At 39.5% G+C, this 27,989-nt stretch overlaps 2 protein-coding genes across 2 annotated transcripts; both read left to right on the top strand.

The window, feature by feature from the left end:
• Positions 1 to 1,447: 1,447 nt before the first annotated feature.
• On the top strand, positions 1,448 to 13,217 carry LOC138982469 (ELL-associated factor 1-like). Its single transcript, XM_070355764.1, has 7 exons — positions 1,448 to 1,639; positions 2,993 to 3,087; positions 8,261 to 8,397; positions 9,338 to 9,489; positions 10,164 to 10,247; positions 11,244 to 11,306; positions 11,743 to 13,217. The coding sequence occupies exons 1-7, from the start codon at positions 1,549 to 1,551 to the stop codon at positions 11,790 to 11,792; spliced, it is 672 nt and encodes a 223-aa protein (XP_070211865.1). The 5' UTR covers positions 1,448 to 1,548; the 3' UTR covers positions 11,793 to 13,217.
• LOC138982465 (cilia- and flagella-associated protein 58-like) lies at positions 13,102 to 27,653 on the top strand. The gene is made up of 18 exons (XM_070355760.1): positions 13,102 to 13,216; positions 13,623 to 13,688; positions 14,055 to 14,270; positions 14,847 to 14,995; positions 15,394 to 15,550; positions 17,561 to 17,755; positions 18,195 to 18,332; positions 18,864 to 19,023; positions 19,566 to 19,648; positions 20,757 to 20,948; positions 21,364 to 21,525; positions 22,005 to 22,151; positions 22,723 to 22,863; positions 23,292 to 23,515; positions 24,558 to 24,669; positions 25,769 to 25,993; positions 26,460 to 26,593; positions 26,957 to 27,653. The coding sequence occupies exons 1-18, from the start codon at positions 13,208 to 13,210 to the stop codon at positions 27,072 to 27,074; spliced, it is 2,628 nt and encodes an 875-aa protein (XP_070211861.1). The 5' UTR covers positions 13,102 to 13,207; the 3' UTR covers positions 27,075 to 27,653.
• Positions 27,654 to 27,989: the final 336 nt, after the last annotated feature.

Below are 27,989 nucleotides of genomic sequence, written 5' to 3'. Positions count from 1 at the left end.
CGAATATAACATATTTATATGTTTTTGGAATCAGCAAATGATGGAGAATAAGATAAACGTAAATTTGGATCGTTTTATAAATTTTTATTTTTTTTTACAATTTTCAGATTTTTAATGACCAAAGTCATTAATTAATTTTTAAGCCATCACGCTGAAATGCAATACCGAACCCCGGGCTTCGTCGAAGATTACTTGACCAAAATTTCAACCAATTTGGTTGAAAAATGAGGGCGTGACAGTGCCGCCTCAACTTTCACGAAAAGCCGGATATGACGTCATCAAAGACATTTATCAAAAAAATGAAAAAAACGTTCGGGGATTTCATACCCAGGAACTCTCATGTCAAATTTCATAAAGATCGGTCCAGTAGTTTAGTCTGAATCGCTCTACACACACACACACACACACACACACGCACACACACACACACGCACGCACATACACCACGACCCTCGTTTCGATTCCCCCTCGATGTTAAAATATTTAGTCAAAACTTGACTAAATATAAAAACAAGTCGCGTAAGGCGAAAATACAATATTTAGTCAAGTAGCTGTCGAACTCACAGAATGAAACTGAACGCAACGCAACGCAGCAAGACTGTATACTCGTAGCATCGTCACTCCACCGCCCGTGGCAAAGGCAGTGCCCGTGGAATTGACAAGAAGAGCGGGGTATTCGTTGCGCTGAGAAGGATAGCACGCTTTTCTGTACCTCTCTTCGTTTTAACTTTCTGAGCGTGTTTTTAATCCAAACATATCATATCTATATGTTTTTGGAATCAGGAACCAACAAGGAATAAGATGAAAGTGTTTTTAAATTGATTTCGAAAAAAAAAAATTGGATAATAATTTTTATATATTTAATTTTCAGAGCTTGTTTTTAATCCGAATATAACATATTTATATGTTTTTGGAATCAGCAAATAATGGAGAATAAGATAAACGTAAATTTGGATCGTTTTATAAATTTTTATTTTTTTTTACAATTTTCAGATTTTTAATGACCAAAGTCATTAATTAATTTTTAAGCCACCAAGCTGAAATGCAATACCGAAGTCCGGGCTTCGTCGAAGATTACTTGACCAAAATTTCAACCAATTTGGTTGAAAAATGAGGGCGTGACAGTGCCGCCTCAACTTTCACGAAAAGCCGGATATGACGTCATCAAAGACATTTATCAAAAAAATGAAAAAAACGTTCGGGGATTTCATACCCAGGAACTCTCATGTCAAATTTCATAAAGATCGGTCCAGTAGTTTAGTCTGAATCGCTCTACACACACACACACACACACACAGACACACGCACATACACCACGACCCTCGTTTCGATTCCCCCTCGATGTTAAAATATTTAGTCAAAACTTGACTAAATATAACAATGGCATTTTAGAATGCGCAACAGAAAATCCGGGGTCAAAGCCTAGGGTCGGGTATTTTTCCCTCTTCACCGGTGCAATGTTTACTTCCGGTTGGAGAAGCATGACAGAAAAAGAATAACGGGTTTTTCTCAAGGAATTTTTGACACAAAGAAGCATAGAGAGAGATCATGGCGTTACCTGTTGACAGCGAAGTACATGAACTCCGACTTGGGAAAAGTTTTGAACCGAATTCCAGAGTAGCTTTCCATTCGTTTCGATGTAAGTACAGTGAATTATCAAATGTAATACCATATGGTTGATGTCGACGTGCGTGGTTAACCCACCAGAGACTAGTTAGTTAGTTAGCTGTTGCTTTTTGGGTCCAGCGGACCATTTAGGCCAAATCAGGACCCCACAAGTTTAACATAGCACAAATTTAAATTAAACCAATTTTAAAAAACAAAGTCAAAAAACAAAGTCAGGAACGTTACCCGAAGGGAACACAAAAGTTGAGTCGAAACCCTGCGTGACACTGAGACCCAGACTTGGGAATTGAGTTCACAAAGTATGTGTGGTATCGTTGCATTCACTATGCATTTCTGTTTTTTCTTTGAACTCATTTTTTTCTTCACTTTTTCTGTGATCGGCTCAAAAACTTATAAATGTAAGTGTCAGTAGAGTGTCGAGAAAAAGTTGCCTGATTGAGTGATTCGAACCAAATACTCAAAATCAAACGCTCATAATTTTGAAAAATCGCACGGGAATCTTATTATAGATCTACGTATAGTTACATCACAATATACAGACACAGAGAGCCAAGGTGAATCCTAGAAACACTGCACACCCAGGCAGATCGATCACAGACTAAGGACAGATCCACAAACAAACAGGCACGCAGACAGGTACTCAATTATTGAACGCACTGGCTCACTCAGATATATATATATATACACTCCAGCGTTAACTTCTGGTAGCAATGCAAATTTGTCATTCGACGCAGAGCAGTTGATTATAACTATATATATAAGAGTACAAAACTAAAACAATCTGATGCTGCACAGCCTTTGCTGTAAGTGTAACGTAGATTACATTCTCGGGGTGTAAATGTATAAAAGACACTGAACCGCATCAACACTCGGAGCGTCATTTGATGTCATTTTGCGAAGGAACGCATCACTTTCGATTCTTGGTATCAAAGTACGCTGGGACAAAGGTCACAAACATATAGACAAAAACAAACACACACACAAAACTGATGCCACACGGCAGTTTATTGTCGAAGTTTTTGAACACACTTAGAGTGTGTATCGACCTAGAAATGGTTGTATACCATGTGAGTGTACATTATTGCCAGCCCTGTGTACATTCTGAAAAAAAGATGGCGGAAGTCAATCAATACCTCAGACTAGTTTTTTCATTGGCTACTCCCTAACGACTTGTAATTTAATGTAAGGGGGCATTTCATTGGCTTAGAGATGTAACAAAGCTTTTCATTGTCGGAGTGTATACAGTCCTATCGATTGTATACACTCGGAGTACAATGTATAGTTTTTGCCATCATTGAATCATTTGATTTGCTTCCTCAAAGATGGCAGGGATGTAGTCTAAAACAAAACAACTATTTTTTCCCAGATGACTTCAAACCAGCATCAGTGGATACTTCCCAAGAAGCCAAGCTGGAGGTGGGGGAAGGGAATCAGGTGACGGTCACAGTGCCACACGTACAGGTAAGTCAACAGAGTTATGACATTCATTCACAATTTCAAGACCTAGATGTTCAGTTTGGGTCATGTTAACTAGGTGTTGAATTTTGAAAGAAGGGTTTTTCAACAGTCTGGCTTAATAGTTAATATTAAGTTACAATACGTTTTGAAATGTGTATCACTATCTTTGCAGATTAACTTATTTCTGCTTATTTGTGTATAATATACTGTGAAACATTAGCACAGGATTTTTCCAGCGTAACCCCCCCCCCCCCCCTCAACCCCACATCATAAAGACTGATACACTCATACAGTGGCAGAGTTTACAATGGTTGAGCTTTAACTGGATTCAAACTGAGTGAGCCAACATTTTGTGTTCCCATGAAGTATGGCTGTATTTTTACAATTCTTTTTCTTATAATTGAGCAACGTTTTGAAAACCTCATACAAGCCCATAGAAACGAACCTATGCCTTGGAAAGATCTGAGAAACAGAGGAACAAATATATATAAATACATGTGTTTTAAGGCTAAAGGTATACTTTATGTGCAACAAAAGAACAAGAGTAAGTTAGACTGAGATTTACGCAGTATATTGAATTTGAAGTTACCACGCGACTTTCATCCTCATTTAAAATGAAGATATTAGTTCCCCATAACTCACACAACCCCCCGCGGGTTAGGGGGAAGAATTTACCCGATGCTCCCCAGCATGTCGTAAGACTAAGAGGCGACTAACGGATTCTGTTTCTCTTTTTACCCTTGTTAAGTGTTTCTTGTATAGAATATAGTCAATGTTTGTAAAGATTTTTGTCAAGCAGTATGTAAGAAATTTTAAGTCCTTTGTACTGGAAACTTGCATTCTCTTAGTAAGGCCATATATATGGTCATGGCTCAGAAAAGGTGTCGAATTTGTGGGACACTTGAGTCACAAATACAAACTCTTGGATTACTTTCCATTTTGGGGTCCAGCAAAACTGTTTATGTGTTTAGTTGTGTCTGGGCAGTAACAATGTATTTTCATCAATTACTGCGGAATGAATTGCATTTTAAATTTTAACTGGAGTGTGTTACATAACACCGTGTCACACATTGTTTTCTAATATACAGTTAACAGTAAACCTATTACACAATAAAAGTTAACTGCATTAGTTAGTATCTACCTTGATCTTCATTTGTGAAAAGTGGCATTCCCCGACAGCAATAATCTGCATATCTAGGTACCCTAGGAATGTGTGTATGTTACATGAACACCAATAAACAAAACAACGATCAAACAAGTACTCAAAGAACTGAAAAGATTACTGTTTCAGCAGTCAATCAATTCTTAGTTCCACACACTTCATACGGACAGTCTGCAAAAAAAATCAAATCAGAACAAGATGTGAAAATGTATTCAAACAAAAATCAACTTTCTGTGTCTCACAACACAGACATTCAAAACTGCTAAATTCCTATTTATTTTACACACACAACCTTAGAAATACATGTAATGGGAAGAGAAACAAGTACATAATAGTAAAGAGTTGAAATGCATCAATGATACCGGACCCGTTATTCCCATTATCAGTTACCTGTCAAGTCATTCCTAAAAGTTTCCAATGAGTGTGTTACATTTCACCAAAAAAATCAAACTTAAGGACACTGTCAAGATATTCACATGAAAAATGCATGCAAAAGAATGAAAAATGAAAGAGCAAAACCATAACAACCTAACAATGATGTCTTATGACTTCTACCATGCTCCAATTCACAATACAGAGAAGATTTTCTCACTTTTGACACTGAGTGTGTTACATTTCACCAAAAAAGTCTTTTATCTCCCACAATTCCGAGATTCACATTATTTTGTAAGGTATAAAGCATATATCCATCCACTTGGTAATGAAAACAATACACTGTACAAAAAACTTGATAAACCCCCCAAAAAATCTTCAGGTTGAAGGCGGATTTTGAAGTTATCAAGAAAAATGCTGTTTATTCGCCAATGAGTGTGTTACAAAACACTGTCATAACATGAACAAAACGTTGTTCATATTCAGTGCATTCAGTTAATTGTGAAATTAATTATAAGAATGACACCATGGTTCCTTCACAACTATTGAAACTATTGTTGACACATTCCGACAGCAATAATCTGCATATCTCGGTACCCTAGGCAAGTGTGTGTGTTACATGAACACCAATAAACAAAACAACGATCAAACAAGTACTCAAAGAACTGAAAATTACCAATCCTTCAAAGTAAATTGTAACAAGAAGGGCAAAGCCCATACGACTCACATGCTTGACCTTGACCTTTACATGACCTTGACCTTCAGGGTCAAGGTCAAATAACTAAACCTAGCAATGACATCATACACTAAGAACTGCTTTACACATTTTTCCTACCAAAATACATGTGACCTTGACTCAAGGTCAAGGTCATCCAAGGTCATGCAACACAAAGCTGTTAATTCAAGACATAGGAAGTACAATGGTGCTTATTGGCTCTTTCTACCATGAGATATGGTCACTTTTAGTGGTTCACTACCTTATTTTGGTCACATTTCATAAGGGTCAAAGTGACCTTGACCTTGATCATATGTGACCAAATGTGTCTCATGAGGAAAGCATAACATGTGCTTTTAAGTTTGAAACAGTTATCTTCCATAGTTCAGGGTCAAGGTCACTTCAAAATATGTATACAATCCAACTTTGAAGAGCTCCTGTGACCTTGACCTTGAGGCAAGGTAAACCAAACTGGTATCAAAAGATGGGGCTTACTTTGCCCTATATATCATATATAGGTGAGGTATTGAATCTCAAAAACTTCAGAGAAAATGGGAAAAATGTGAAAAATAGCTGTTTTTTAGACAACATTTATGGCCCCTGCGACCTTGACCTTGAAGCAAGGTCAAGATGCTATGTATTTTTTTGGGGGCCTTGTCATCATACACCATCTTGCCAAATTTGGTACTGATAGACTGAATAGTGTCCAAGAAATATCCAACGTTAAAGTTTTCCGGACGGACGGACGACTCGGGTGAGTACATACTCACTTTTGCTTCGCATGTGAGTCAAAAAAACACTCTAATTCAAAACAATAAACGCAGACATCCTTTTCTGTTTACTTGATTCATTCCTTACTTTGTTCCAGCAAGATTTAAATAATTTTCAAGATAACTGTACAAACTATTGGAGTGTGTTACCTCTCACGATGTGCGAGTGGTGTGAGTAACACACTCAACACTGTTCCTAAAAAAAACCCACTCTAATTCAAAACAATAGACGCAGACATCATTTTCTGTTTACTTGATTCATTCCTTACTTTTTTCCAGCAAGATTTAAATAATTTTCAAGATAACTCTACAAACGATTGGAGTGTGTTACCTCACACGATGTGCGAGTGGTGTGAGTAACACACTCAACACTGTTCCTAAAAAAACCCACTCTAATTCAAAACAATAAACGCAGACATCATTTTCTGTTTACTTGATTCATTCCTTACTTTGTTCCAGCAAGATTTAAATAATTTTCAAGATAACTCTACAAACGATTGGAGTGTGTTACCTCTCACGATGTGCGAGTGGTGTGAGTAACGCACTCAATGTAAAAAAACATATATTTCTTTTTCCTGTAATTTATTTCATTAAATTGGCATGAAAACAAAGCACAAGGTGAACTGTATGGAAAGACTATAGAAAAGGCCAGAAAAAACACATGCAATGACATGAACGCTGAATAACTTGGGAAATTGGTTGAATCGTCTCAAACATATGTCTTTAAAAATCAAAATAAAGAAAAATCTTTGTCCTAAAAAATGCAAATTTTATCAAAACAAATCACAATAACACTTCTAACTTTCAGATGAAAAAAAAAGGAAGTAAGTTGTTATTTTGTGAAAATAACAGTGTTTCAAACTGCAGGTGAGTACGTTACATACAACGAAAAACCAGTGGTTTTTATCTTGGCCGTTTACGTCCATCTCCTCCATGCCACACTGAGTTCTGAGTTCGAGACAGTCAATGCAACTTTGTAGCAGACGATAGAACAGTTGTTTCCATCGTTGGAAGTCAGGAACATGTCGATAAACAACTTTGATTTACGTTGTTACTTTTCGCGGTAACACGAAAGTACACAACAACGAACTTAAGACTTATTTTCATTGCTTTGTCTTCTGTGTTTGTGCATATTTTTTGTTTTAAGTAGTAGATTGTTCTTTCTTGTCCAAGTTTATCGCTTAGTTCAACGTCTGTCATCATTATTAAAAGCGCGGCAAAAGCTAAAACTGCCTACGTGACTCCAAACACGAAAAGTAACATACTCACCGTTGGATCTAAACTTGATCTCAGCCGACTGTTGGGGTGAGGTACTGGTTATCGTGCAGTATGTAAACAATAACTAACACCTTCTCTTTCCCTCTCCATCAAGTTCTTATCCAAGCAGTGTGTGTAGTACGCACAAATACGACGTTTCGACACCAAGTAAAAAAGTGTCCCAACTTCCGGCCCAAAAATCGACGTAAATTCACTCTACTATTGCGCCTTGCTCGAAAACAAAGTCATCAAACCTTTCGGTTTCTACCAGAATAGTAACTGTATTCATATCTGCACCCCGTGTCAGTACTTTCAAAGGTAGAATAAACCATAACTGAGCGTGTGGGGCGTTTGAATAGGGCAAGGGTGGAGTTCGACGCCATTTCTGAGCCGTGACCATATTGTACTACGTTACAAGCCCCTGGAGCAAATTTTTGATTAGTGCTTTTGTGAACAAGAAACAATTGACAAGTGGCTCTATCCCATCTCCCCCCTTTCCCCGTCGCGATATAACCTTCATGGTTGAAAACGACGTTAAACACCAAATAAAGAAACAAATAAAGAAATAACTCACACAAACTTGCATACAGTATCTTATACATTTAGAACGCTTACGTTCTTTTTTTTCTCAGATCTTTTTGCAGCACTTTGCCTCATTTGGTTATGATTCTTATGCCTTGGAGTTGGAATGTTAACTTTATCAGGTTCGTTGTAGCCAGACAACGTACAAATATATATATTATATAATGGAGTGGTACTGTGAACATTGTGACAACTGACAGAGTTTGATATATATTATCTAAAGTGTGTTTCTTATTTTTTTCCCTTATCGCTTAAGTATTAATACTATTATTACTGTTATTATTAATTGGTATAATGATCTATTTTTTCTTGTTTCAGGGAGCTGGCACTTCTCACACAGTTTATAAAGGCAACAAAAAACCGACTGCAAAGGAATGTGTTCTGATTATTGATCACGAAACTGGCTCATACACCCTGGAAAAAATGGACCAGACTGCATTAGTGAAAAAAACAAGGTGGGAAGCCATTTAGTGGATAATACTATTAATTTATTAATACCTTTTTGATTCACCTGAGCAATCTTGTTGACCCGTGTCAAATTTCAAGTTCAGAGTCGGGTCAAATTTGGGTCAGAAGATGAAAAATTATTGTTTTCTTGAAAATGTTTTAAGCGAGATCTTTGAAGTATGAACTTTACACTCTTCCAGGATTTGATGATATGACCCAAGTCTTGTTGATCCTAGTTAACAATAGAGTCGAGTTTGGGCCAATAAATAGGAAATTATCAATTTCTTGAGTCTATATGGAGCTAGGTAACATGTTTCTGATTCGTATTACATGTGCCAAATGTGAATCTTTGCTCTTCTAGTTAATGGTTTTCTGTGTAGGGACCTGAGAGAGGTGAGAAGAGAACTTGTAAGCTCAGCTCATTGTAACACTAACAGTAGGAAGAGAACTAACACGACCACATTTCTGCTACATGTGTATTACAACTGGACAAAAGAGAACAATATTATAACAGGTTATACTTCACACGCATGTGTCTAATAAATATCTAGCAATAAAAAATGACAAAGTCTGAGCCTGTTGTACATCTTGTTGCGATTATATTGAAATGTTTAATTTTATAGACGTAGACTGATACAGGGAAAATGTGCTTAAAAGCGACAGAAATGCTGATGATTCCTGGACGAAAAATATCGCGGTAAAGCATTGTGAACATTTTCTCTTTATCATTTGGCTACAAACTCACAGACTGTGGTGGTTTAGCGAAAGTGAACATTCTATTCGTGGTCTTGGCAGGTGAAAGAAACAAAGAGATACGTTTAACACAAAGTTAAATGAATACTTTCTGCATTATGCAACTACACACACACATGGTACTTTGAGAGGCAGAGACAAAGATGATGCACCATGTTGTGATAAAAACAACATTGTTGTGATTCTGCTGTTCAGGACAGAAAGGGAGAGTACAAAGGTCCACCGACCAGCCACACCAGTTGAGGTGAAAAAGACATCTCCATCCAAGAGCAAGAACAGCAAGAGCAGTCCTCCACTTTCACTAGATTCCCCATCAATAACACCCCTTCCCAGTGATGGTGACAAAGGTAAGGTTTAACAGTACACTTAGTCCTATAACGCTGAGGTCTAGGTAAGGTTTAACAGTGCACTTAGTCCTATAACGCTGAGGTCTAGGTAAGGTTTAACAGTGCACTTAGTCCTATAACGCCGAGGTCTATTTCTTTTCTTCTGCACACGTTCAAGTAAAATGGGAGGGTAAGGTTGTTAGCACCTCCCTTTTAAGACCCCTTGTGTTCAGACCTCCCCCTTTTTAAGGCCTTATTTTTCAGGATTTTCTGTCAAAGTTTCTGTAAATTTACCTCAATTCTAAAGACTCACTTTTGAGGACTGATTTGTTCAGATTTTTTCTTCAATCTTAAATGGGAATTCCAATCGACCAATGTATTTGAATCATACTTGCTTTATATTATTCCGTCCTCATCCGTTAAACTATTTATGTGGATATGTTAATGTGTATTTAAACCTTTGCAGATTTTGAATATGGTGATTGTCATTGTGAAGTAAAGCATACATGAAGAGATTGGGCTATTATCCAGCGAGTCTTTGTTCTGAGATGACCTGACCTATACTTATTCACTGCAAGTCTCATTAGTATTAAAAAAAAGAAAAAGGAGAAGAAGAAGGAGAAGAAGGAAGGAAAGGCAGAAATGGAATCCAGGGTCAAAATTAGAGTGACATTTTTACACATTTGTTTCTGCAGAAGCTGACATTGCCTTGATTGGTGACTTGAGTTCGGACAGTTCAGACTCTTCAGATGATGATGAGATGACAGAAGTCCCACCACGTAAGTAACAGGTCTTTGATATAGTGGTACTAACAAGTAAATTTGAGGCTTCTATATATATATACGACTAGTGTCTGTCTGTCTGTCTGTCTGTCTGTCTGTCTGTTCGCGATGCACGGCCAAAGTTCTCGGTGGATCTTTTTCAAATTTGGACACCGTATTCAGCTACACCCCGGACACAACCTCATCGATGAGATATTTCAACACGTGCTCTCAGCGCGCAGCGCTGAACCGATTTTGGTTTTTCGCGCGCAGCGCTGAACCGATTTTGGTTTTTCTCTCGATCCATTCCCAGTAACTCTTCCTTATCTTCTCCAGTGTTTTCAGCCGCGTTTGTCTCCCTTCCTCCGTGTGGTGCGCCGGCAAAGCCGGCGTACACCCGGCAAAGCCGGCGTACACCCGGCAAAGCCGGGTCCCAGGTGCAGCCTGGTATTCGGCTCTACTTCTTCCCGGCGAAGCGGGTATTCATCTAGTCTTTGATAAAAGGACAGCTCTGAATGAAGGGTGTCTTATGTTGCTTTGTGGTCTGTGAAATTTCCAAAGTAGCCTGGTAGCTCAGTTTGTTCACTGGTAGAGTACTTGGATCCTCCAGTCATGGGGTAAAAAACAGAGCGGGACGTACAAAGGTCAATTTTAAGTGCAGACTCAGGGGTGGCATCCATGTCCCGCCAGTGTGTCACAGCAGTGGCACGTACGAGACCTCAGTCATTTTGCCGGAAGTGCAGCTGGTTGATTACATCTAAAGACGTACATACTTAGCTTAAAAAAATGCTCACACTTTTGGGGTTTGATGACCGAAGTCTGGCTTATACTAGTCAAATCTTTAGGTTAGAGTAAGTTCCATGGGTAGGAAATTATCGTTTTTTGAATGTTCATGAAACTGGAGCAGTTAATTTCTTTCTGATTTATATTACATATGACTAAAGTGAAATGTACAAGCATTTTCTTTTCTTATTTTCGGTCAATTTTTATTTTTTTTAATTTTATTTGGTGCAGGTTTTCAAAATGGCTCACAACAAGCACCAGCACCGTCCACCTCTTCTGCTGGAAGCTTTCTCAGTAAGTTGATTTGCCAAATTGACTGATTAGTCAGATAACATTGACAAATTTTTAATTTCAAATTTATTTATTATTATTGATTTTATTTGCTATTTGCAGCAACTTGGTATGGAAAGACGTATTCTGTGTGGTTTGAAGTTAACATTTTGAGTTCTTTTTAATAATGGTGAGAGGGAAGCTTATGGAATGAAAAAACGCCTTCCCTTTTTAGTCAGTAATATAAATATATTTGTGCGGTAGTTACCCACATCCATTTTTGAATGCATTTTCAGAAAAATATTCATATCCTCTCCAAACTGTGATAAGATTTTAGATGGTTGTATTCTAATTCACCATATAGGCTATGTTGTTTGTGACCTATAAATCAGTATTTCTGTCCATTGACTTACTGGCAAATGAATTCATTAAGCAATGTTTTTCTCCCTTGCTTTTACAGAAGATGACTTGGAACTGAGCGAATCTGGCAGCGACAGCGACAGTGACTGAAGATGAAACCTGTGATGCTGTGACCCAGCCCTTTTTGCTGTACAAAGACTGGTTATGGTGCAGAATGCTGAACGCACACAAACGTTATATTGCTCCACATACTTGATTTTGGTCATATACCTTGGCTTCCAACCCAGACAGTTTGAGATCGTCAAACTGTTTCAGCAGGTCAGCTGATCAGAAGAAGGGATTTATTTTTATTTTTCAGGTACCAAGTGGTCACAAAAATGTGTGCTTTTTCAGAGCAGACCATTTTTTAATGTTATGATTTTGTTTTACCGTCCTATAGTTTTTAGATGAAAAGAGTACTTGAATTGTGAGAAGTTGCAGGAAATATGTGGACTGTCTTAAGAATTTCTGTGTCATAATTCACCATGACAGGCTTGTTTATTATTGACTTTGACAAGGTTTTCTGTTTTGTTGTTGTTTTTCAGTCATTATTAAGAGGCTTTGTTTTTTCCTTTGTTTTTATGGAGTTTTTGCCCTCTTTTTCCTTTTAAGACATTTTCAAGTGACTTGTTCGGAACATAAAAAAGCAAATAAAGCGTGGACAGCTTTGTGAAAGATTAAAAGATACAATGTCAGGCAGATTGTGCCATTAATTCGGTTGAAATGTATCTGTGCAAGTGTGTTTCTGTGGGTTGAGCACAGATGATTCCTGGTTTGTGTGAGTGTGCTTTTTAATGTGTGTGGGTTTTGTGTGTGTGTGTGGATGAGGGGGATCAGGGTAGTTAACAATTGCATGACTTGCAAATGAAAAGTGATTGTACCGAATACTATTGTTGATGATGAAGAATGTGTTTTATGCCCTGACACGTTCCTATTGCCTGTATCAGGACATATGGACTATATGCTGTTATTCCTTTGTATGCATGCTGCATTGTGTTCCTGACACACCATGTGAATGATTTGCTTTTAAAGCCATGTGAAAATAAAGGGAATGAAAACAAGCTTGTTTCATTGATTGTGTGTCAGCGTCTGTTATAAATCTTTAGCATTAATTGTGCAGCTGTTGAAATCTTCTGCAAATTTAATGGTAATGTAAAGTGCAAAGGGCAAGGATATTTAGTAAAAGAAGACATTTGAAAGAAATGTCATTTTAAATGTAATTTCAAATGTAGAAATCCGCCGTCTGATTTAAAATAATGTTAAATGTGATAGGCACATATAATTTTAAAGAGAACAAAATCGATTCGGTCAAATGAACAGCAGCATTTTGAGAGAGAACGTTCATTACACATCTGCACGAAAGACGATTCAGCAGTATGTCAGAATGAGTTACTTCCCTTGACAACCGGAAGTAGCAGTATCCAGGGACGACACTATAGCACAGGGCGTCTGGGGAAGGACAGAAAGTTACCAGCACACACTAACATCTTTTTTCATGATAAAGTAGCTCCTTTCCAACACTCAACATGACGGAGGTATGTGCATTTTACTACTTTTCTTCAGTCTTAGAGATCGTGGTCGTATTAAATATGATACGACAAGCTGATTTGGCTGTTTAAATATTAGTGTTTTCGAACTGACAAACAACAACAAGAATTAAATGCATTTTTCTTATATATATGGAACGAAAAAGGAATTGTTTTTGCAGTTTTTCGTGTGGTTTTCTCCTTTTGTTTAACCTCTCTGTTTGTACTGATGAAATTTGAATCTCTGTTCAGAGCCAAACGCCCTCGGCTAAGTCTCGGTAGAATTAATTAGTGTTACGTAGTCAGACAGTAAACATACATGTGGTTGTTTATTTCGATGTTTTTATTAGGGGTAAAAATCATGTAGATTTCCTATTTGCTTGGTGCTAAATGCAATGTTATTTGATTGTTGCAGGAAAAGAAGGAGCGGGGCACCTTCGATGACAGTGCCTTTGAGGCACTGGAAAAAGACTTTCAGGAGGTCAGGACAGTTGTTGTTTTATAGCTTTTGGTGATATATGCTGTTTTTGTGTTGTTTAAACTTTCTTTTCCTTGTTAGTTGAAGAGGGTGTTTTGTTTGCAGTTTAAAACGTTAGTACAGGAGTATATAAGGAGTTCAGAGCATTGTTTTTTTTTACAAATAATTATTATTTAACACTTTTTTTTTAATGTTTTCGAGTCAACAAGTTCCCAAGTTGTCTTATGAAGAAATTTTCTGAAGCTGAACAGTCAGTTGACAGTTTGATTCGGGGGGAGGGGGGGAGAGATTAAGTTATGAAGATGAAATAATTCAAATTAACTCAGTATATTTTGTTGACTCTGAAAACTTGTCTTCATTTTTCCACAGACTCTGGCAGAGTTGACGGGAGACAGGAGTCTTGAGAAGTTCAGAGTGGAGTATGAAAAACTGCACAAAGCCTTGAAAAAGTCTCACGAGAGTGAGAAGAGACTGATGCAAAAATGCCGAGAGCTCAACGCCGAGATTGTCGCCAACTCCGCCAAAGTGTCTACTGCCCTCAAACTATCCCAGGAAGATCAGGCCACCATTGCATCCCTCAAGAAGGTAATTGTTTTTATTTCACAATGTCAAAGAGAGAAGGCATGAGTGCTTAAAATCAAGGGTAAGGCAATATATAACAATTAATATGGTAAAAATCAAGGCTTAGAGGGATATATATAGATGAACACAGGTACCTAAAATCAAGGGTTTGGTAAGAGAGAACTCAGAAACTTAAAATCAAATGGTTTGTTGAAAAAAACACCTTCGACACCTAAAATCAAGGGTTGGGTAAAAGGAAAGTACTAGGGCACTTACAAAACAAAGGGTTGGGTAAAAGGAAAGTACTAGGGCACTTACAAAACAAAGGGTTGGGTAAAAGGAAAGTACTAGGGCACTTACAAAACAAAGGGTTGGGTAAAAGGAAAGTACTAGGGCACTTACAAAACAAAAGGTGGGATAAAGAAGAGACAGTATGTACATTAATTTTGCTAGAAAAGTTGAGTAAAAAAGAAACAAAATATGTATTGCTTTTGATTGGCATGAAATATTGTGCATTCTTTGTTAGTCAGATTTTTAGAAAAGAGCATGAATGATTGTCCCTTTCTGGATTTGAAGCAACTTGAACTGATGATGTTTCAGGAAATCGAGAAAGCATGGAAAATGGTTGATGCTGCCCACGAGAAGGAGACACGGGCAAGGGAGACAATCCAGTCGCTGAAACAAGAGATCTCTAACCTGAGCAAGCTGGTGGAACAGGGTGCCGGGCTCACCATGGGACAGGAACATAGGTATGTTGATTACAGATAAAGTCCAGAGGTGGTGTGCATAAGAGAGTGCCCAACTTTGTGAGACCCAAGTGCTGGGACGGATTAGTTCAAATTGAGATTTCAACCAACTCTACCCAGCGCATGGGTCCCAGCTAGTTGGGCACTTTCTCGTGCGTAGCACCCCAGATGGTTTTACATTGTATATGTTAGTATGGTATAAGAAACGTTTTTGGAATTATAACGCATAGAGAGAAAAGATGCATGAGAGATAACAGATGGCATAACACAGAAGAGAAACATGCAGCTTCCTAGCTTTGAAATTAATTTAGCAAGCAAATGCATGTGATTCTCTGTAAGCAAAGCATTATGTTGATGTTTATGCTTCTCCCTCTTTGCAAAGCCTTTTTATTACTATGCAGCGTTAACGAACTCCTGAAGATGAAGGAGGATCTAACAAAGGAGAGAGATGAACAGCTGCAGGAGATCAGCCGACTGCGCGAGGATCTGAGCGATGCTAACACCAAGTTGTCTGAATCAGAGCAGAAGAAAGCTGACGCTGAAGAGAAGATTCAACAGGTCAGTTTATGTAAAGTTGTAGTGTTATGCTTTGATTTTGGGAAGGGGGAGGCTATAGGCTGGATAGGACTAGTGTTGGTTGGTTGTGTGTGCGTGTGAGAGAAAGAGGAGTAGAATATTTCTTCAGAGGAATTTTTCAAAGCCGGCAGTTCTTGATTGAGGCATATAATGGAGAGGCTGATTTGAGCCATTAAAAGTGAGAGGTTAGACCACACAAAAAAATAGGATATATCGTTTCAAGGGAAGTAAAGGCGTGTAACTTTTCTATTTTTATTTTAATTTTATTTTTTTATAGTATCAATGTCATATCCTGATTGATGTGTTAAAAGAAAATTAAACAGGCTATGATAAACACAGGGCACACATCTTTACATTCTTCAAACAGTCACATGCTGTTTATAAAGTAGAGCTGGAGGCGTGGGCTGTTGCTCAGTTTAAGATGTTTTACAAACATCAGTAAGAGAAATGTTTATCAACAGACGGTTTCAAACGCTTGATTCTTTGCAGACAGCCTGGATTTAATATACAAATATTATAAGTGAAGCTGTGTGAGTGGGTTAAATGTATAACTTTGTGTCTGTAGTTTAAGCCTGAGAGTACATTATAAACTTACTATTGATTGAGCCATATAATTTTCCTGCACGCAGAAGGCATATACAGACCCTGAACCAAAAAGGGTAAACAAGGTATTAATTTACCTGGATGATTCTTACCACAAAAAAAATGCAAATCACTGCATGAATGGAGTCGCATAGTGTCAGCTTAAATTATTTGATGTTGGGTACGCATGTGGTTTCACTCTGGGTTTAAAGCCTCATTGTTAATTATTATATAAGGAATATTTTTTTCTGCTGAAAGCACAATTCACATTTCCTCATCACCAGTTCAGTGTGTAATGGTACGGTTGTTATGACGACTGTTGTCTTAATTTTCACAATGCCATCTATGGTCACACATTTACTTTCTTTGCGAAAGGTTTCAATCCATATCTTCATTTTCAGCATGTACATGTGGAAGAGAATAGCTTCAGGTCAGCAACAAAAGAAAGGCACACACATACAACAACAATTTGTTTGTTTTACTTTGGTACAATTCAGAAAATTTGCATGTAGCATGTCTTGAAATACAGGCACTGTGCGCTCATATACCGTTTTAATTTTCTGTTCATAAATGCAAGAAATTTAAGAACAGATGGTTCATTGTATTTTCATGACAATGTTCTGTTTATTTTTGAGTGTATTTGTAAAGTATTGTTATTTATTTGTGCATGGGTTTTGGAGGAATGCTGTTTATTTGATTGTTAGATTTTCTTGCTATGGCTTTGCCTATCGATCAATGTAGGCTGGTATACATCCACTACACATCAATGAGCAAAAGCAGTTTTTGGCTTCTGCTATAACCAGATCAAGGAGTTCATTCATTTCTTTATTTTTTTAATGAATGTCGTCTTGGAGAGGATTTGACCTTAAAGGTAAATGGTGCACCTACGATTTATACTTTTGTCAAAAACTTTATCACACCGCACAGAAATGTGCTGTCTTAAGCTGGCTTTGTACTCCGTCCTTCACCAACAGTTGTATTTCAAACCATGCACATCCATGCACAACTACAATACTGGAAACCCACTATGGTACATGAAAAAACAACACTTAAAAGTGTAGATAAACAACAACCCGTACTGCCTGCAGTTTTACAGGTAGCCCTGCAATCAGTGTACTGAACTTCAAGAAAGAGAGGGTCAAACAGATAACGTGGTTTATATGGTTTTCACCTTGTCCCCAATACCATAGATGTGTGCACCACCACCACCAGTTCACTCCCTTTCAAGACCTTCCTTTTTGAGAGCTCCCTCATAACCTCTGTACATTTTTCTCCATTTTACGACTCCCTCCTTTTTTAAAGACTTGATTTTTTTCAAATTTGTAGAGGTCTTAAATGGGGGGTTCCACTGTGTAGAAAGTATCTTCAAGCTACTGCTTAATTACCTGTGAAATATGTGTCGCATGGCAGATGAACCAAGACATCCAGGTGCGGAGCAACGAGGCTCAGCGTGAGAGTCGCAAGAAGGACAAGATGGAGAGAGAGCTCAAGCAGTCCAAGGCCGACCTGGACGCCAAGAATTCCGAGATCAAGTCCCTCACCTCGCAGATCGAGAAGCACAAGAGTGAGAACCAGAAGCTGGAGCAGGCGCTGAAAGAACAGAGGGTAAGATCTTGGATACTTGTTTGATGGGCAGTGGGAACAGCTTGTCGTCATCATGGAATTTTGGCGTCACTCATTTTAGACAGCTTTTTAAGGGGATCATTTTTTTTTTTTTTTTTTTTGCCTCAGTTGCATGCAGTCCGCTTCAAGCTGAAAAATAAATAAAAAGAATGAAACCCTACGGTGTTTTTTTTTTTTTTTTTTTTTTTTTCTTTTTCCTTTTTCTTTCTCTCTACAGCTGAGCGTCCTTCTTCATTGGCATTTTATAAATTTATCAATTGTGTGTGGTTTTCTACAATGGACAAAATCTATGGGGGATCATTTTGATTTCAGTTAAAAGCCTTCTAGGCTCAGGATCATAAACAGTAACTTCAGGGAAAAAAGGTCAAAGTTTTCTGAGAGTACTTACTGCATTTCTAAACCAGAGAGTGTTTTCTTTCAGGTGCTGAATGAGCGTGTGCTGAAGGATGCTGACATCACCAGTACTCGCCTGATGAAGCTGCAGGCCGACTTTGAAAACCAGGTCCTGGCCGCCGATTCCATGGCCTCTGAGAACCAGACTCGCGTTGCAGACCTCAAGGTAACGCTTCCATCTTCAGGATAAAATCTTATCAAAACGAGATGATAGTACATGTAGTGCTTCTAACTACAGAATCAGGGGATGTTACAAAAATAAAATTATCTGAGATGTGTGTGCCATAGCAGCAAAACTTAGATGCTACGTCAAGAAGAAGGATTTCACTCTACTTGTTGCTCATTTATTCTATGGGTTCAACTGTCAGAAGAGCATTATTATGTGAGATTCGATCTTCATTAGTTGCCACTTGTTTTTGTTAGGGTCACAGATTTTGCAAAGGAGTAGCAGGTTGATAATCCAAAGCTGTTTGCAGTGTGCTCCTGTTTAGCATCAATACAGTTTTCATTTGTGCAATTTACATGGAGAACTACAATTGTAGACCTTTGAGGTAAACAAGAAAAAACAAATTCTGTGACAGAGAGAAATAGGGGAATTATTTTGTTGTGGTTGCTTTTGTATGCACAGGAGAGGTGTAAACTATACATTTTGTGTATACAAATGATTCTGACAATAAGCGCTCGGTTTTGCTTTCAGCAAAAGGAGGATGAGTCGAATCAGCTGAAGGCAGAGACGCAGAAGCTGAACAAGATGCGAGAGATGATCCAGCGCAAGCTCCGTCAGGTGGAGGACCAGAAGGGTGACATTGAGCGAGAGCGAGAGACGCTGCGCAGTCAGATCACTGGGCTGGAGAGAGGTAAGATGAAGCTGAGTGACATTTAATTAGCAGTGAAGTCAACTGTTTAGGCTATAACTTATGCAGGAAAAATCTGTCTTGCAAATCAATACACATGATTGGTTGGCAGTTACGTTTCCAGTATTTTCAGATTTTTTCTGCAAAAATTATTTCTGGCTAACACTATATATCCGGGATCCCTGATTAAGGTTATGCTGAATGGACAGGAGAAGACAGAAGCATAGTTCATGGCAAGGTGTGCTGGCTACAACATACAGTGTACGTGAAGTGGATGTACTTTATTCTTAAAGTGAACTTTGTTTGGCAGTTCAAAAATTGAAGTAAAAGAACACTGCACGTTAGGCTGATTTGACTTTCAAAAACAACTCCTGGAACTTGATCACACAGTAGAAAGCTACACACCTCAACATCATGTTCATGTATTTTATGACGCCAGCCTTTATACGATTAGTATGCTTGATTCCTTCAGTCTCAAGAAATATCAATAACATTTTGTTGTTTGAGGCTTATTTAACACAATGCTGTTATTCTGTCATTGACAGAGCTTGATGCTGCCAAAAAGCAAGCTGAAACCGACAAGAAGGCAATTGAGGATCTCGTCAGAGAAAGAGACATCCTCAACAAGGTTTGTTAGAGTTTATATCATTTATTATTTAAAGGCTTATTCTGTGATTGCACATGATTATCCTTTTAGTACAGATGGAAAAAAAGTTAAAGATTTTTATAATCATAATTGTTTCATTCAATTGGTTAGGAGATGCAGTGACCATTCAATATCTCAATCAAAGGTTTACCAAGTATCTCAAATCCCCCTACCTCTCTCTCGTAAAAAAAAGGTTAGAACAATAGAAACTACCTGAGAACTAGAAACACGATTTTCCGCCTCAGGAGATCCTCGTTCTCGAAAGACTGTGCTAAATTTGAGCTGACATATCCTCAACCCCTCACCCACTTCGCCCCACAACATAAAAATCCTCAAATCAAATGTTACTGCAGTCAAATCTGCTCGTTTGATAATGACCACCTGCCCATTACAACCATCCCAAACAAACCCCAACCAGGTTCTTTCCTATAACAACCATAAGGATCACTTTTGGTTGCCCCCCCTCCACATAGCATATTAACGCTACCTGTCCCCTGATAGGCCAATTGGTCCTAAGAGGACTAACTAGTCAAGGACTGGGTGGCCGAGTGGTAACGCACTTGCGCTCGGAAGCGAGAGGTTGCGAGTTCGACCCTGGGTCAGGGCGTTAGCAATTTTCTCCCCCCTTTCCTAACCTAGGTGGTGGGTTCAAGTGCTAGTCTTTCGGATGAGACGAAAAACCGAGATCCCTTCGTGTACACTACATTGGGGTGTGCACGTTAAAGATCCCACGATTGACAAAAGGGTCTTTCCTGGCAAAATTGTATAGGCATAGATAAAAAAAATGTCCACCAAAATATCCGTGTGACTTGGAATAATAGGCCGTGAAAAGTAGGATATGCGCCGAAATGGCTGCGATCTGCTGGTCGATGTGAATGCGTGATGTATTGTGTAAAAAATTCCATCTCATACGGCATAAATAGATCCCTGCGCCTTGAGTCCGAGTCTGGAGATACGCGCGCGATATAAGACTTCATATATATATATACAAGTCTTTTGGCTTTTGGTCGGTCCCGTGGGTGGTCGTTATAGACAGGTTCCACTGTATATCAATCACAGCAATGCGACATGTCTGTGTTGGTGTGTGCAGAACTTGCTGAAGGCAGCGGGAGCCACCCAGAAGCAGCTGCACCTGGTGAAGCTGCACGAGCAGAGCAAGAAGAACCTGGAGCAGGAGATCCAGAACTACAAGGAGGAGGCCCAGAAGCAGCGCAAGATCATCTACCAGCTGGAGAAGGAGCGCGACCGTTACATCAACGAGGCCAGCGACCTCACGCAGAAGGTGGGGCATTTCTTTGGTTTAAACAAGATTTTAATCCGAGAACATTGGGTTGCATATCATAGTATGCATATTATAGTACAACAGGAACAATTGGGACCACACAACAAGCTCAACTTATACTAAGTGTGGTTACATATTTACATCTATAAAGGAATTTTTTTCCTGTGCTGTCAGCTGTTTCTAGGGTCATGAGGATGAAAGTGGATTGTTTGTTACTAGGCTTCTTGAAGAAAAAAGTGACTTTAGAATATGCAGTTTTTTTGTTTGTGTGTGCGTGTGTGCATGCGTGTGTGTGTTTGTGTGTGCGACAGTGGCTTGTTTGTTTCAAGGCTCTGTGAAGAAAAAAGTGACTTTAGAATATGTTGTTTGTTCATCTCTCCAACACTGACCATCGATAAAATTCTTCCATCTCCAGGTGCTGCAACACATGGAGGACGTGAAGGTGCGTGAGATGCAGATCTTTGACTATAAGAAGAAGATTGCGGAGGCCGAGACCAAGCTGAAGCAGCAGCAGAACCTGTATGAGGCGGTTAGGTCCGACAGGAACCTCTACAGCAAGAACCTTATTGAGAGTCAGGTAGGCATCATTGCTTTTATATTAACTGTTTGTAAGAATGTGTGTTGTTATTTTTGTTTACATTGCATGCTTTTTTCTACGATGTGGAGAGGAAAGAGTGTGTGGTGCCCCTTGACTTTACCAACTTTGGTTGTAGGAGAATTAGAAAATCAAGAATCAATCCAAAAATCATTGTTGAAAAAGGATAAAAGAGAGAAGTTTGTGTTTCTACGATTGAGTACAGATTCGGAGATGCACAATTGAATGTGCTGAAGTGGATTCTCTGATATATATTATCCGTGATCACTTTGCCATGCATTACAATTTTTGAGAGGAGAAAAAAGGACAAACTTCATGCACACACACACAAAAAGAGAAAAAAAAAGGAACTACAAAAACTGCTGCAATCATTTCAGCTTTTTCAGGAATCCATGCTTTGTTCCAGTACTGTAAATTGGCTGTTAAGCATAGTTCATGGATGTCTATTGTCATGTTTGCAGGATGAGATCACAGAGAACAAGAGGAAGCTGAAGATCATGAACCACCAGATCGACCAGCTGAAGGAGGAGATCCAGACCAAGGAGTCCGCGCTCGTCAAGGAGCAGCTGGAGCACCAGCGAGTGGAGAAAGAGAAGGAGACACTCAAGGTAAGATATGCATGCGCTATGAAAAAAGAGAGGGTGGGCGCGGAGTGAAGGTTAAGAGATTATAAGGTTGAGGGGAGGTGGTATTCAGATGAAGAAGGTCGCTCTCATCAAGGAAAAACTGCATGTAGCACCGGTGAATTTTGAGGAGAAGAGAATATAATGTGAGTGTATGCGAACGTGAACTGAGACCACCGTCTTGCACTGTGGGGGTAAAGAATATGTAGAAGTGAATGTGTCAATTGGTGATCTATAGAATTGAGCGAGTCCTAATTGACACCACAGGGAAACAAACAAGGCTGTTTATTTGTACTGTACTGGACTAAGTAAGAATATATCAGATTCCACTGTCCTTACAATACATGTATGAACAAAAGTAGATATGATAAGTGACTAAAACAAGGTAGATTTTAAACTGCTATTTTGTTATGAAATAGTTGGTAAACTTGTGTTGTACACCGTTTTTATAAACCTCATTTGATGACACAACTTACTGCTGTGTTAGTAATCAAATGGTTGGTAAACGTCTGTTATACACTGTTTAATGACCTTCATTTGATGACCCAACTTTCAGGCAGAGCTGCAGAAGATGAAGCAGCAGGCGGCTGAGAGCAAGGCCTACATCGAGGCCCAGGAAGCAGAGGAACGCAAGCTGCTCAAGATCATCGCTGAGGCCGATGCTGAGCGCGTCCGTCAGAAGAAGGAGCTGGATCAGGTGAGTTCTCTCCCTTAGACCTGAAATACCCGTGGTTTTTACATTTAGTCAAGTTTTGACTAAATGTTTTAACATAGAGGGGGAATCGAGACGAGGGTCGTGGTGTATGTGTGTGTGTCTGTCTGTCTGTCTGTGCGTGTGTGTGTGTAGAGCGATTCAGACCAAACTACTGGACCGATCTTTATGAAATTTGACATGAGAGTTCCTGGGAATGATATCCCCGGACGTTTTTTTCATTTTTTCGATAAATACTTTTGATGACGTCATATCCGGCTTTTTGTAAAAGTTGAGGCAGCACTGTCACACCCTCATTTTTTAATCTAATTGATTGAAATTTTTGTAAAGCAATCTTCGACGAAGGCCGGACTTCGGTATTGCATTTCAGCTTGGTGGCTTAAAAATTAATGAATGACTTTGGTCATTAACAGGTGATCAGTGAGCGTGACATCCTGGGCACCCAGCTGGTGCGACGCAACGACGAGCTGGCCTTGCTGTACGAGAAGATCAAGATCCAGCATTCAGTGCTGAACAAGGGGGAGGTACAGTACAACCAGCGTCTGGAGGACATCCGCGTGCTCAAGCTGGAGATCAAGAAGCTGCGTCGCGAGAAGGCCGTCCTGCAGAAGAGCGTCGCCAACGTGGAGGATCTGAGGTGGGTACAGTAGAACCACCCTTTTAAGATCTCCCGATGTAAGACGCCCTCCTTTTTAAGACCTTGTTTTCCCACACTTTATGTTAATAACCTCTGTAAAATGACAACATACAAAACTGAAAAAAATCAAGGAGGGGTCTCAAAGTGGAGGCAAATTTAGAGAGGCTATGACACAGGCAATCTGAAAAAGTAAGTGTGTAAGTCTTATATCAGGGGGTAGATGTTGCTTGGATGTTGTGTTGCTAGGATTTATTTTCTTCATGGACATTTGCTGAAATGGCCATACACGTTTTGGCATTGCAATGTATTGGGGGTGGGGTGTGGTGGGGGAGGTGGGGGGGGGGGGGGGGGGAAGAGAGTGAGTGTTGGAGTGATAGGGCAGGGTGGCAGAGTGGGAATCACAGTGATTGAGATACCCCCCGCGGGTTAGGGGGAAGAATTTACCCGATGCTCCCCAGCATGTCGTAAGAGGCGACTAACGGATTCTGTTTTTCTTTTTCCCTTGTTAAATGTTTCTTGTATAGAATATAGTCAATTTTTGCAGAGATTTTAGTCAAGCAGTATGTAAGAAATGTTAAGTCCTTTGTAATGGAAACTTGCATTCTCCCAGTGGGGTAATATATTGTACTACGTTGCAAGCCCCTGGAGCAATTTTTTTATTAGTGCTTTTGTGAACAAGAAACAATTAACAAGTGGCTCTATCCCATCTCCCCCCCTTTCCCTGTCGCGATATAACCTTCGTGGTTGAAAACGACGTTAAACACCAAATAAAGAAAGAAAGAAAGTGATTGAGATTGGAATTGTAAGGTGAGACAGATAATGAGGGAAAAAAGAAGGAAGATGGGCAACATTGAGCTATAAAATATACATGAATTGGAGAGAAGCGGGAGGGTAGGTTGAATAGATGGAAAAAAGTAGATGGTACAGTCAAACATAAAATAAGTAAACTGGAACAGTATTTATTCAACCAAAGTACAGGAAAGCATTCTGTGTTAAAAGCTGCATACAAGCTTGTTTTCTAAGTGAAAATATTATGTTACAGACGCGAGGTGTACCATATCCAGCGTGAGCTGCTAAGGGAGCGAACTCGCTGCAAGGCCCTGGAGGAGGAACTGGAGAACCCCATGAACATCCATCGCTGGAGGAAACTTGAGGTCTGTTTTGTCATCAAACTGATTAGTGTTGTATGTGAATTGCTGATTAATTAGTTGGTCACTCAGTACACGGACAAAGCTTGCTGTCTGCCCAGCCCTGTATCAGATTCAGTGTCTTTGAGTGCTTCAACTTACTTGGTTGTTTGTGTACATTTGTCATGAATTGCTTCCCGGAGTTTTGCTTCTGTTTGAACCCTGGCTTGCGTTGCTCTGTTTTGTGCAATATACAATCCAGATCTCAATTTACTACAGTACCCTTTATCAAACTACAGTAGTCCTTTTGCTCGGAGGACACCTTTTGAACTCACTGAAAACTGTCCCTACATTTCGGGTATCCTTCTAGTATTAGTATTTTCTTGCTAAGTTAAACAAACCAGTGGAAAACAGAGGTCCCGTGTTCAGAGGTATATTCTGTCATGAGATGGACCTTCCATTTCAAGCACCACTCAAGCAATAAATCATGGAGTATGAAAGCCGCTTGTTCATTTCAATGCTTGTTATTCTCTATGAAAGCCGCTTGTTCATTTCAATGCTTGTTATTCTCTATGAAAGCCGCTTGTTCATTTCAATGCTTGTTATTCTCTATGAAAGCCGCTTGTTCATTTCAATGCTTGTTATTCTCTCAGGTGCCAGGAGACTGGTTCAGCATAACTCTTACTCTATTACACATGTTGTATGCATTTAGAGCGCTTACTTCCCTTTATTTATCAGATCAATCTCTCTCTCTATTTTTTTTTCTCTCTGTCTCTCTCTCTGTCTCTGTCTCTATCTCTCTGTCTCTCTCTCTCTCTCTCTCTCTCTCTCTCTCTCTCTCTCTCTCTCTCTCTCTCTCTCTCTCTCCTTCCTCTCTCAAGGAAAGATTGTAAGGAAAGGCCGAGCCTTAAATCTTTATCTTTGTTAGATAAAGTTCAGTTCATTTCAGTTCAGTTCTCTCTTTCTCCCTCTCTCTCTCTTTTTCTCTATCTCGATCTCTCTGGTTCATTTCTTCTCCATTTACTTTTTTTTTATTGGGGGGGAAAGGGGAGGGGCAGTCCTCTGGGAAAGCATTCATTGGCCCAAACCACTGACAAAACTTTCTCCTTTCTTTCGTCTCCCACAGGGCAGCGACCCGTCCACCTACGAGATGATCCAGAAGATCCACACGCTGCAGAAGCGGCTGATCCAGAAGACGGAGGAGGTGGTGGAAAAGGAGCTGCTGATCCAGGAGAAGGAGAAGCTCTACCTGGAGCTGAAGCACATCCTGGCCAGGCAGCCGGGGCCTGAGGTCGCTGAGCAGCTGCAGATCTACCAGCAGACTCTCAAGGAGAAGACCAAGCAGATGAAGGTGGGTGTTATTGTGTACTCTTGCAGTCAGAAGTTGGTTGGTTTTTAACATCCCTTCAACCTATTTGGCTGTACTGTAGACTTAGGACTAGCGCTGGCAATCCCTGAAGCACATCTGAGCCAGGGCCTGAAGTCGCCGAGCAGCTGCAGATCTACCAGCAGACCCTCAAGGAGAAGACCAAGCAGATGAAGGTGGGTGTTGGGTACTCTGAGGTCACATTCTTGTTGGGCATCCTCAGCCAAGTACCTACAGATCTACCACCAGACCTTCAAAAAGAAGTCAAAGCAAATGTTTGAGGACAGGAAGGATGGAAGCAGAAGGGGAATGGGGTAGGGTTGGTGGTGGGGGAGGGCCCACCTGCATTTTCATCAGACTGCCGAGGCCGGAAGTTGCAGAGAAAGTGAAGGTTTTATGTAGAGAAGCTGAAAGTTCCACCAGAAGTGTCAAGTTTTTTTTTCTTTTGCAGGCTATGGCTTCTGAACTGAACATGTACGAGTCCCAAGTAGGCGAGTACAAGTATGAGATCGAGCGAATCGCCCGGGAGCTACAGGAGGTCAAGAAGAAATACTTCATGCAGAAGAAGAAGGAAAACACCGTCAAGTAAGTCATGGGTTTATTTTTCATTCTCTCTTTCTTTCCTTCTTTTATATTTTCTTCTTTCTTTAATACTTTATTCCATTGGAAATGTGGGTGGGTTGATCACATTTTTCTTCATGAAGCGAGCATTATTTGGACTAAAGTAACACATGAACTATGCTAAGAAGATATATTGATCAGATCTCATCTGACCTAATAGATTTGTTAGAGTAAACCCATGAAAATAGAAATGAACTCGATTCTGTTTGCATGTGATTGTGTGGTGAAGCGATTTTGTGCATAGTAGTTGCGTATCACTTGGCAAATCGAGTGAAACAGGTATCCTGTCACCATGTTTGTTTACAATCCAAATCTGCCTTTCTACAGGGAAAGAGACCGTGCTCTGACACAAGCCGGAATGCCAACCATTCAACCACAGAGGACAGACCAGCCCAGGTTCACTGGCGGAGGATTCAATCTGAAAACAACCAAATCAGCTGCATAGTTGCAGACATTATTGAATTGATGATGGGAACCAATTATGGACAAGGACAGTGCTTTCTGAACAAAACCTCTCAACCGACAATTTAGAAAACAACCTTCCTGTGATATTGTTGTTTTGTTTCGTTTCGCTTTTGTCAATCTTGAAAGCCAGCGATAGCTTCTGGCAGTTTCCGTGAAGCCAGAATGGTGTAGTTTAATTTTTGTTATGCCATTTGAAATGTAGTTTTTGTGTTGTTAGAAAAGAGCTCAGTGCATCCATACGAGAAGAGCAAACATCTTTTTAAACTGATTTTGCTGAGTACTTCTTACACCACGCAGGAAATAATGTGTCTTTCAACCTTGATTTGAGTTCTTTAGATTGAGCATTGAGTTTTAATTTAGAAAGATATTTTCGCCCACGATTACCAAATGCTCATTTACATATATATGGAAGTCATATAGTTTTCACATGAACTTCAGCTGAAACATCATAATCATGCTGGAATATTGTACCATTCAAAATGATGACTAAATTTGTCATGAATGCTATTAATTATGTCACTATTGTGATAATCTATGGAATAAATGTTTGTTGCATGAACTTGAAAAAAAAGTGAATGAGCTTCTTCATTGATGTGTGTGTGTGTGTGTGTGTGTGTGTGTGTGTGTGTATTCCAGTGAAAGTGACACTTAGCTTAAAGTATGTTCTCCCCTCAGTGGCGTTTGTAGTGGCTGCCATTTCATGTTTGAACAGTGTCCGGTGCGAGACACTGCAGCTTCATAATTTAAAAAAATCTCCAAATATCGTATCACGAACATTCGACCTAGACACAATCATTTGTCGTAGTAAGCGTAGACATCCGGTCTGCTCCCCGCCTAATGGCCGATGTCTTCCGTCTTCGGGGGACTACGTGGGTTTAAATTTGGAGTGGTCCTT

The sequence above is a fragment of the Littorina saxatilis genome, linkage group LG12 (genome assembly GCF_037325665.1).
Source record: "Littorina saxatilis isolate snail1 linkage group LG12, US_GU_Lsax_2.0, whole genome shotgun sequence".
In the NCBI taxonomy this organism is placed as follows: domain Eukaryota; kingdom Metazoa; phylum Mollusca; class Gastropoda; order Littorinimorpha; family Littorinidae; genus Littorina; species Littorina saxatilis.
Note: the sequence above shows the minus strand (reverse complement) of the source record. Positions and strands in the feature narration are given on the sequence as shown.

Coding starts and splice junctions, on each gene's coding strand:
- LOC138982469 (XM_070355764.1), top strand. CDS start 1,549: ATGGCGTTACCTGTTGACAGCGAAGTACATGAACTCCGACTTGGGAAA. Junction 10,248..11,243: donor GATGACAGAAGTCCCACCAC/GTAAGTAACAGG, acceptor TATTTGGTGCAG/GTTTTCAAAATGGCTCACAA. Junction 11,307..11,742: donor TTCTGCTGGAAGCTTTCTCA/GTAAGTTGATTT, acceptor TTGCTTTTACAG/AAGATGACTTGGAACTGAGC.
- LOC138982465 (XM_070355760.1), top strand. Junction 21,526..22,004: donor AGAACCTTATTGAGAGTCAG/GTAGGCATCATT, acceptor TCATGTTTGCAG/GATGAGATCACAGAGAACAA. Junction 22,152..22,722: donor AAGAGAAGGAGACACTCAAG/GTAAGATATGCA, acceptor CCCAACTTTCAG/GCAGAGCTGCAGAAGATGAA.